Below are 11627 nucleotides of genomic sequence, written 5' to 3' on the forward strand. Positions count from 1 at the left end.
GAAGTGGGATTGGATGGGGAATAAAAAAAGTTGGTGGTGATGGTGGAGAAGGAGGGGGAGGTGAAGGGAAGGGGAAGAGTAAGAGGAAGATAGGGGTAGTTTTCAGAATGGTTGAAAAATTAGTTCTATTTATCACAATGACCTTTGCTTATTGGAAATACTATTTTACCCTTATTTTTATTATTTGCAAAATGTATCTTATATCTTTCAATTATTAGGTCTTTCAAGATTATTTCTTACAATTCTTCCTAATTTCTCTAAATATTCTCTGTTTTTTGATAATTTTTCAAAGATTCTAGGCTAATCTTTTTCAGTTATATATCCTAGAACTATTCCTTCTGAAACTTCATCTTGTATATCTTTATGTTTAGTTATAATATCTTCTACCTTTTTTATTTCTCTACTAGTTTCTATGAAATCAATTCTTAGATTATGATTACAATAATAATCTATATCTCGATATATTTCTTCAAGTTTTTCTTGGCCAACAGAAAATATATCTTCAGACTTTTCAACTAATTTAAATAAAAACGAAATATCTTTCTCATCTAAATATAATTTGGGATCATTATTACTATTAGAAATAGATGTGGATGCTTGTGAAGTGTTCATCAAAATTAATCAAAGTATAAGTATGTAAAAGCGAATAAATAACTTACAGTAATCGAATAGAAGTAAATAGACTTTCCCTCCAATATGCTCTTTATAGATGCTTTGCATGTACTTAATCAATCTTTTGAATCAAGTAAAAGTTCAAAATGTTTTCTGAAATCATTTGGGTCCACAACTGCTTCCGCAAAAAGCTTTTCAATTAAGGTTGCATTTTTTTACTCTAGAGAACTAGTCGTGTTTCCACATACGCTATCTCACAGTATTCAAAGTCTCTGTTTTCACCTCTATTCAGACTCTTTTCAGAATCAAGTCCTTACTTGGAACGAAATTTTAAAAGATAACTCACACATAAGGTGCTACAATTTTGTTAGTAAACTGCCTTTTTCCCCTAAACCATTCATCAAAGACAGGTACTTTGGCATGACTAACATCCATTCAAAATCAATGTTTTGAAAAATCTTTTAAAATCTCTATCTGTACTGCCTAGGAATCATGAGAAACTTAACGAAATCCTTTTATGAAAGCTTTGTTAGACATAACAAACTTCACTTTAATATTCATAAATTGAAATAATACATGCTTACAATCTATTTTTACATTCCTAATGTACTCACTTTATGAAGTTTAGAACTCCATAAGTGATTACCTTATTACAAGTTTTTGCTATCTTCTGACTATCTAATATTTCTGAATACAAGTGTTGTATACAGATTACAAAATATTTGAAATTTGTTTCTTCAAAGTGTTTTAGAGATAAGTTGTTTCGAGATGTTTTCCTTTCCCTTCTTGCCCTCTTTTATAGAAGGTTTTGAGAATCTTATCTTGACAGTTGTATCCTCCTTTCTTTTGGTGGGTAGCTCAGTAGTCTTATTTCCACTGATTTCTCCATTATCTTCTTGCTAGGTGGACCTCTCCTTTTGAAATTATTTGCCTTATCTTTGAATTTGTCTTCCACTTTTGACAACTGGTAAGTAAGTGATCACAATTATGGAGACTTTCTTGCATTATCTTCTGTCTTTTAGTAGCCACAGTTTTTCTTTAATAAATCTCTTTATTAAATTAGTGATAAAGGGCCACTTTTGTCGCTATTACTTTTCCATCTTTGAATCAAAGAATTCTATGGGGAATTCTTCACTGTTGAGAGATGCTTAACTCATATCTTCCACTACACAGTATTCACAATGGTGGTCACTGTAATTCCAGAGTAGTTTGCATAGTTCTTTCGCCATATCTTCTGACCCATGTACTTGGTTTGAGATAATTGAGGACAATAGATGGTCAAGATAACATATGTCTTCTTCCTTTGTAGCCATCCTTACATTGGAGTAGATTATATGGTCTCCAGATGGATAAATCCATATTTTTTCTTTCTCAGTAATTATTTGGGTTACGTGCTCAAATATTTCTTTGTACCCTTTTGTTCTTCTATAGGGCATCATATTTATAATATCTTGATATCCATTTTTAACAACCTTTTGACTGGTTTGTAAAAAATGTTGGTTTGTAAATCTCATTTTGATAACATGGAATGATGGATGCATGTATTCAAGAACGGAATCCCATTCCATAGTTCCTGAATGAAATCTGACGTATATGTTTGTTGTCTTAACAACTTCAGTATATCTTTTAACAGCCTTCCTGACGTTGTCTGGAAGTTGGGCTATTTTTTTGAGATCTTTGCTTTGATATATACAGAGTATATTTCCTATCTCAAAACAGTTTCGTAGCCAATTAGCTGGTGCTCTTGAATAGAAGTTTATCTTGTTGTATTTTGAATGGTGGAGAGTCTTCATCCACTTTCCAATCTTCAGATACCAATCTGATAGAACATTAAAAATAACAATAAAGAATATGATTTCTTCATGGTTATCTTTTATGGAAAATTTTGCCTCATGACATATTTTGACAATATCTTTTGGGTCTATTCTTTCAATAGAAAGTTTAGATTTAGTTTGGTTCTGTGAATAGCTACTTTCGCTTTTGATATTTGGAATATCTTTTTTACCAGTAATAGGCTGAAGTATTCCCTGTGAAGGGGTTTCTATTACCTTCTTCTCTTTCCCTTTATTCTCGGGGAGAGCGCTAGTATTTACAGGTCCTTGTGAATTGATACGAGACTTGGTATAAGTTACATCTGTCTCAAGTGCTATATTTTTGTCTTGAAGGCTATCTTGGATATTTTGAATTTGTGTTTCCAAATAGGAAACTTTTAGCTCAAGTATTTGAACTTTCGTCCTTAGTTGCTCCATCCCTGCAGAGATAATCAGGAAGAAAGTTAGTTTTACATTTAATATATTCAATATCAAATTTGAAGTATGAAAACCAAATTTGTATCCTGATAATATATCTATTGGTAATAGATGGATCAACATTATTTTTCAAAAAGGCTTTAACTTGAATATTATCAGTTCTAATCAAGAAATTTTTTGGTAATAAATAATCTTCATATTTCTGAACTCCCATTTTTACAGCAATGAGTTCTTTCCTGATCATCTCATATCTCGTTTCAACTTTTTTGAATGTTTCTGATGTATAACCTGCAAGTATCTCAGGACAAGAACAATTCTTTTCACATTTATATTCTTTATGATTCTTTTTAATCTTTAATACTGTTCCCCAGAAGTTATCTGGAGCGTCAGTTTCAAGGATAAAGAAATCTTCTTCCTGTGGAATTATAAGTTTGGGTAATGCCTTTAATTCTTCTTTTACCTTTCTTATATTTTCACAATCTTGTTTTTCCCAAGACCACATTATATTTTTTCTTAACTTTGGAGGAAAATAATTTTTTAGTTTGGCACAATTTTTAATGAATCATTCAGCATAATTCAATACACCAAGGAAGCTTTGTAATTATTTTTTATCTTTGATTTTTTCAGAAAATTCTTGAAGTTTTTCTCCAATATGAGATTGCAATTGCAATTCTCCTTCTTTTATAAATAATCCTAAAAATTCTATTTCTGTTTTAGCCATTTCAGCTTTATTTTGAAAAAGTGTAGTTCTATTTTTTTCATAATGTAACAAAATTTCTCAAGATATTCAATATGCTCATTAATATTATTTGAATGAATAAGTAAATCATCTACATATGCAATAAAAAAAGAGTAATTGGTTTAATTACCTCATCCATTCTTCTTTGAAATATCTCTGGTGCATTTTTCAACCCAAATGTCATTACATTCTATTCGTATTGTCCTAAAAGATTTGGCGTACTAAATGCAGTTAATGATTTACTTTCTTCTGTAAGCATAATTTGCCAAAAACCTGACTTACAATCAAATTTTGAGAATATCTTTTTATTTTGTACTTGCTTAATAATGGTGGACTATTTGGCAAGTAATATCCATCAAATTTGGTAACTTCATTAAGCTTTTTATAATTTATCACCATCCTGGCTTTTCCTCTTTTTATCTCGCTATGTTTTCTAATCATAAAGGCTGGGCTATATGGACTTTTACTAGGCCTAATTAATTTGGCTTCTAGCAATTCTTTTTTCTGGTATTTAAATTCTTTTTGGTCATTTACACTATATTTCATGGGTTTGACTCTAACATTAGTGTCTAAATTGGTTAATTCTATTTTTGTCTTTACTTTGTCTGTATTCCATTTTTCTAAGGGATTTTCAGAATATGTTTCAAAAATTTCTTTTTTCAATTTTTCTAACCTATTTTCTGTTGTCATTTTTAGGACTGTAATTGGTTTAAATTTTTCTGTACTCCAACATCCACCACGATAGGTTGAAAAATTCTGATGGTTTATGTCTCTATATGCTATTGTAACAATCTTGTTTATTTTTGGTGTAAATATTTTGTGTGTACAGGGTCTTGTGAACATATATTTATCAATATATTGTGTAAATGGTGCATATTTTAATATGAAATTTTGTCCTAATAGAATATCACATCCAATTGTATTTGACATATATATTGTATCAATAAATACTTCTCTAAAGGAAATTCGAAAAGGTACTTGCGTAGCATATTTGCTGTATACTACCTATTTCCACCTGCTGTTGTAGCAGTAACTATATTCTTTGAATTATATTTTCAGTATTCAGATGGTAGTACATTTGGTAAGTATAAGCTTATTGTACTTCCTGTATCTAAGTAAGCATGAAATTTTATTCTGCAATAGCCTTTTATATTGAGTATAATTTCAATATATGGACTCATGGGATTAGTACTGATTACTCTTTTCATGATAACAATGATTTCATATTTTCATCTATTTTTGAAATGATGATTGAATTATTATCAACTGTTATTTTTAAATATTCTTGGCAGATTTCATAAGGACTATGTTTTTCAAGAAAGTTCATTTCATATAGTATAGGTGAACGATCAACTTCATATAATTCGTCTTTATATAGAATTATTTCTTTAGTATATTCTTTCTGATCCTCTCTCATAAGTATAAGAGGAAATTTTACATATTTTCTTATTTCAAGGTTATTTCCCAAATAATCCTTGAATATATATGGTTCTGGTAATTCAAAATCTATCAAATGACTAACAAATTTAGCATTTACATGACTTTTATCTGCTCCAGTATCTATGAGGACAAGAAGATTCTTCTTATATCCTTCTTAATTTACATATCTTGTTTTGATATAATATTGTGAACTTGATGGTTCAGCAATACTTAATTTCTTAAATTTGCTTATCTTAGAGTCTTGTCTAGAGGGGAATTTTGCAATAAGATTATCTCCTTCCAAGTTGACACTATTTCTTCTTATCAGTTTTCCTTCATAATTAATTTCTCTAGCTTGTTTGTGGAAATCAAGTATTGTTTTTTCTGGTATAGTGACTTCATGTTCTTGATATTTCCTAAAAGGTATATATTGTGTTAATTCTTCAAAATCTTTATGTATGATAATATTATCAGTTATTTTTTTTAGATTATTATGATGGCTAGTACTAAAAGCATAAAATGGTTTTATACTTATACTAATAGCCTTACTTTTTCATAACATTTTCAAGTTTCCAATTTTATAATATAGATTGAAACTTTGATCAATATTTTCATCAATTAGCGATATTGCATAATTTGGTTTTACTGTAAATATTATCTTTTGATAGACTAAGTTTCCTAAAACTGTTCCTAATAGAGCATCTATAGGATCTTGTAAGATTCTGTTGTTCATACAATATATTTCTATTGGTATGTTCATACCTTCTCTAAAGAATCATTTTACCATTATCTGGACTCCTCCTATTTCAACATATTTCAATTTGTTTCTTATGTTTTCCGAAATTTTGGATAACTTTTGTTTTACCCATTCTTTTGTAATTATAGGAATTCTTGCTTTTCTTATAGCATCTTCTATATTGATAGACATTTCTTTATAATTCATACTTACAATTGTTTTATTTACTCTTGGTAGTATTCCTAGGAATTCTTGATGGAATACATTTTTTTATTGTAAGTCTAATATTTTCTTGGTTATTCCTTTATATTTTTTAATATCAAAGGTAATTTCTTGATTTATACCTTTTATCGAGTCTTCAACTTCTTCAATTGTTTCAACTTCTATTTCTAGATCTGCTTGTTATATTTCTTGATTCATATATACTATCTCCTCGAAATCTTCCTCTGATGAGGATGTATTTAATTCATAAATGTTACTGCATTCACTACTTAAATATCCAAAATATTCAATTGGTTCTTTATCACTATCATTTTGGATTTTTTCATAAATTCTAAAAGTTTTTATATTCTGTCTATCATTCTTTTTAGGACATTGAGGGGCAATGTGTCCTTTTTCATTACAGATGAAACATCTGCATTTTTTAATATTTCTTGGTTTGGATTTTTTATTCCAATTTCTTTTTTTGAAATATTTTTTGTGTGGCTTAAAATTTATTTTCTTGAATTTTTTATAGTTTTTGAATTTTCTTTTATATTTTTTATATGGTTTATATTTCTTCTTATGGCATTCAAATTGTTCAATTTGGCTTATATCTTTGTGACAACACAAGGAATTCTATCTTATTTTATATGTTTTCCTACTCTTTAGAGTTTATCTGCACCACATGCTTATCATTCTTTTTGTATATTCAATTCTACTTCCAAAACTATCTATTTTTACTCATTCTTTTTCTCTTAAAGGTAGTAATTTCTCATATTCTTTTAATAACTTACTTCCCCATGGGAATACTAACTTCGTAAAATAAGACTTTAATATAGGTTTATTTTCTTGATAATCTTCTTGATTTAATATATAGTATAATTCTTCAAATTTACATGTATATCTTTCTAATTCACATATGTCACATATCTTTAAATTTTCTAATGCTATCATTCCTTCATTATATTCATCTTGTTTTCTTTCTTCTTCATTAAAAGCATATCTATCTCCCAAGAACTTTGTTCTTAAGACTCTTTCAAACCTTTTTAATATTTCTTGTATATTTTGATCATTTAAACTGTTCCTATTATCTAATACTTCAGTTCTATCTTTTCCATACTTTATTCTTCATTTTATAGTTTCTGATAATTTTCTCCACCATTCAGAAACAATTCTTCTGAATGTATATTCTATAAATCCAAAAGTTGTACATGTTTCCTATTTATTAAATTGTATTGCTAAGTCTGTACTTTTCATCCATGTTTCAATAGCTTTATTTTTATCTACACAGTCTAGATCTAACCATATTCCTGTTGTGTGGATTGATTCATTATAAGATTTCATTGGATTTGTTTCTTTTATGGATTGTTTTCTTATATTTCCAGTGTATCTTTTCTGTATTTTTCTATATTGATTAACACCTTCTTTAAGAGGTATTGTTGTGTAATAAGGATAATCGTATTCTTCATCACTACCGAATTTTATTTTTATATTTCGACTTGTTGATGGATTAGTATTCATCTTTGTATTTTTTATTTTTTCAGTTAATTCTTCTAACTGTTTTTTATATTCATCATACTCTTCACCAATAGATTCTAAGAATTTTTGTTCTAATTTTTCTACATCTGTAATCATATATTGATTTTCTTCATATTTTTTCCCTTTACTATTCTCTTTTTCTGTAATCCTAAAATTTTGAGGTGGATTAATTATAATCCTATATTTTCCTTTAAGATTTTTATCTAAAAGAGCATTTCCTATTTGTAGATTATGTTCTAAATTTTCTAATCTTTTATGTATATTCTCAAAACTTTCATTTGTAGTGTTTTTAGGTAAATAAGGATAACTTGGTTTTTGATGTTTTTCAACTTTTTTCAAAAATTCTTCAATTATATTTTCTTCATCTAATATATTCATCATAATTTTAGGTTCGTAACATGACTCTGATACCATTTCGTCGGAGCGTGCAGCGGAAGGGTTAAGATTTTGTATCCAATTAAAATCTTTATAAGTATTTAAAATATTACAATAGAATTTATAAAATTCACTATCTTTTATTAAAACCTTTTCTTTAATAATTATATTTAATTTGTTAATTCTTCTTTCTAGTTTAAGAATTTGTTTATATATATTATTTTCTATTTTGATTGCTCTATTATCTATATAAACATTTTTATATTTTAATTTTTGATCTAAATATTCTGTAAAGAAACTCTTCAGATCTTCTTTTAAATAATCTAATTCATTATCTGTTGCATTTCTTAGATCAATAAAATTTTGTATAATATTTGGGGTTAAATTTATTAAAGATTCATGATCTATATTTCGTTGGGGACCTAATTGAAGGTTTTTATACATTGTAATGGTTTTGGTTGCAAATTCTCTATGAAGGATATTTTTGGAAAGATTATCGTTCAAAGGCTATTATTCAAATGATTATATATATATATATATTTTCTAAAAAATTGAGATTATGGTTGCAATTAGTTCTTTAATTTGCTTTTTATTTTATTTAATTAAGAGGGTATATTGATCATTTTACATTTTTTTATTGAAAAATAAATGAAAATAGGGTTGGACATGGTCCAATTCAATTTGGTTCTAACGAGAATCGAACTGATTTGAAATTTTCGGGCATTTGGTAAGTAGAACCATCGGGTCTAAATTTAATTATAGAATCGTTCAGGTTCGATTTCATTCGATTCGGTTTGATTCGGTTCGGTTCCATTTGGTTTCCAAGTTCTATATTATAGTTAAATTTTTTAATATTTACAAAATTACATTAATTTAAATAATGATATTTTCAATCTTAACTTTTATAAAATAACATAATCCAATTTTATGTGTCTTTTGGTTTGAACTGAATTAACTAGTTGACAAACTTATTTAGAAAAATAAAATAATTTACTTATTTAAAATGTATTAATTAAAAAAAATTAAGGATATGCGGTTCTTTGGGTTTTAATCTAGAACCGAGAATCGAATTAAATCCGTCGATTCTGAATTCAGATACCTGTTCGGGTTTATAACTTAAAAAGAACCGCTTGATTTGGTTCGATTTAGGTTCGGATCAATCAATTTCGAGAGTTTTGTTCAACCCTAAATGAAAATGATATTTTGTGCAATTAAATATGTAATTAAGGATAAAAATGTCAAAAAATGATTGAGACGTTTTCCAATGATGGTTAAAGATAGAGATATGTGCTAATTATCCTCAAGAGAACAAAGCTATAGGATAGAAAAAAAGGCTATAATGCTTCAGGAGTGTGAGACATTCCCAATCTTTTTATCTTAATGTGTCGGGTAAAAATTATTTTATATAGGCTTAAAAATAAATTTGGTGGAAAATGAATTTTAAAGAACCGGCACTTGGACTAATTCCTTTTTCGAGCGTTCAATTTAGAATTTATTATTATTTGGCTACGTGTAACTTAATGCCTACACCATCATACAATACCATAATGTGGGGGTGGGGACACCACATGGAATCATGGCTTGGAATGGAGTCGGTGAGTTCCGACTGATGAAGTTTGAGCTGAATTATCTTAATCACAAAAATAGCAAGAAAGATAAAATTCTACAGGCAGGCAAATTTTACATTATTTAACAATCAAATGGGCTCTCAAATCCTGAAAATCTCGCCATTTGCTTCCTCTAGAACCTTCATTCTCAATTCAACCCATTTGTCAAGAGCTGTACTGAATTCACCAGCCCCCAATAATTCTCTTTCTAATTCCCATATCAAATCTTTTTCATTTGCGAAACCCATAAAATACTGCACAACTTTGAGTGGGTTTTGTGGGTTGAATCATCGTCGAGGCTTCAGAGGTGGGGTCGTGGCCATGGCGGCATCTGGTTCAGTTTCCAAGTCTGAGGAGGAATGGCGTGCAATTCTTTCTCCTGAACAGTTCCGGATTCTCAGGCAGAAAGGCACTGAGTGAGTCCCTTCATCTTTATCCAAAATTTAGTTATTGTTTTTCTATTTTGGGTTAAATGGCTGGACTTAGCATACTATTGAAGATAAATTAAAAGACAATTTAGATAGTTAGAACATCTTGCGTTCGCTTAAATCAAAAGAACTCATCCAATTGGAGCTCTGTGAATAATTAATAGTTATTAGTTTTGTTACACAAAGTAATGAACCCAAATATACAAAACAACCAGTAAAAGTGTTAGTACAAAAATTACGAAACTCAGACCACAAGCATCAAAGATGAAGGTCTTTCATATTTTGGGCTCAGATTCGAGAGAAAATCAGGTTTGTACCCGTTTGTATGACCCACACGATCCACCCAAACTCTAAGGCTTTTCCCCTATCAGATTATCAGATTAAAGGAAGCCACAATGGTAAAATCACACACCAACCCCTTCAATACGCTTAGAATTTCAGTTTTACAAGAAGAATCACTCAGAAATCAGTTCCAATCAGAGATTGGAAGTTCACGAAGAAGAAGAAGGGTTTGGAAGAAGTCTCGAAGTCTCACAGGCTGCTCAAGAAAGAGAAAGTGACTATTCAACTCAATTGGGGCAACCAAGAGGCATATTTATACCCACAAACAAGTAACCATCGATCAGGATTTCATCCAACAGTCGAGGGCTCCCAAGAATAATGAAGAGGACGTGTTTTGGACTGTATTTAAAATGCCTCACCAGAAAACACGCTTTCTACCTTTTGGTTCGGGTGGACCAAGTCACGTTATTGGGCAAAAGCCTTGGTTTTAATACAACAGATTTTGGGCTTTAGCTCATTTTGTCGTTATAGTCCAGAAAGGTCATTAGACATCACAGCCCAACAACTTCCACTTTGATACCAATGGGATTTCTGGACACTTGCAGCTCTCCAATTGACACCAAGTTATACCTGCATTGAAAATTAACCTGTATTAATATTCAGAAGTGTCAAACATGATTTAAACTTGGAAAGAAGCAATACCTTTGTCCCCATGTCTGATGGATTATACTGTGTAGGAATTTTATCAAGAAGAATGGATTCATTTGAGATGATATCCCTAATAAAATGTAACTTTATATCTATGTGTTTAGTTCTTTCATGAAAAAAAAAGGATTCTTATATAGGTGTATTGCACTTTGGCTATCAGAATATACAACTACTGGTTCATTTAACATTCTTATTTCAAATAACAATCCCTTAAGCCACAAGGCTTCCTTTATAGCCTCTGTGGCAGCAATATATTCAGCCTATGTAGTTGATAAAGCAACTATAGGTTGCAACTGAGACTTCCAACTCACACAGGTACCACAAAGTGTAAACATATAGGCAGAAGTGGACTTTCTATTGTCCCTATTACCAGCAAAATCAGCATCCACAAAGCCTTTAAGCATTATTCCTTCATTATAGTTTTTAAACACCAATCCTAAGCTAGATGTGCCTTTTAAGTACCTAAGAAGCCACTTAAGTGCTTTCCAATGTTCAGGACCAGGATTAGCCATAAACCTGCTTAAAGTGCTGATTGCGTGAGCCACATCAGGTCTGGTACACACCATGGTATACATTATAGACCCTACTGCATTAGCATATGGAACCTTTTCCATGTACCTTATATCAAATTCATTAATTGGACATTGCTCTTTACTTAATTTGAAATGACTAGCTAAGGGCAAAGACACTGGTTTTGATTCATGCATGGAAAACTTAGATAAGACTTTTTCT

The 11627-nt window shown here is 29.8% G+C and overlaps 2 protein-coding genes across 2 annotated transcripts in view; one reads left to right on the top strand and one right to left on the bottom strand.

Annotated features, from left to right (window-relative positions):
* The window catches only part of LOC111412572 (glutamyl-tRNA reductase 1, chloroplastic-like), a 3341-nt gene extending 2621 nt beyond the window's left edge, over positions 1-720 (bottom strand). The window contains exon 1 of the mRNA XM_023043507.1: positions 660-720. Coding sequence (XP_022899275.1) covers positions 660-720 — 61 coding nt within the window. The remainder of the gene's footprint in view (positions 1-659) is intronic.
* Positions 721-9423: 8703 nt separating this feature from the next.
* Positions 9424-11627, top strand: part of LOC111411967 (peptide methionine sulfoxide reductase B5-like) — a 9841-nt gene continuing 7637 nt past the window's right edge. The window contains exon 1 of the mRNA XM_023042676.1: positions 9424-9893. Within this exon, the coding sequence (XP_022898444.1) occupies positions 9571-9893 (323 nt within the window). The 5' untranslated portion in view covers positions 9424-9570. The remainder of the gene's footprint in view (positions 9894-11627) is intronic.

This window comes from Olea europaea, chromosome 16 (genome assembly GCF_002742605.1).
Source record: "Olea europaea var. sylvestris chromosome 16, O_europaea_v1, whole genome shotgun sequence".
In the NCBI taxonomy this organism is placed as follows: domain Eukaryota; kingdom Viridiplantae; phylum Streptophyta; class Magnoliopsida; order Lamiales; family Oleaceae; genus Olea; species Olea europaea.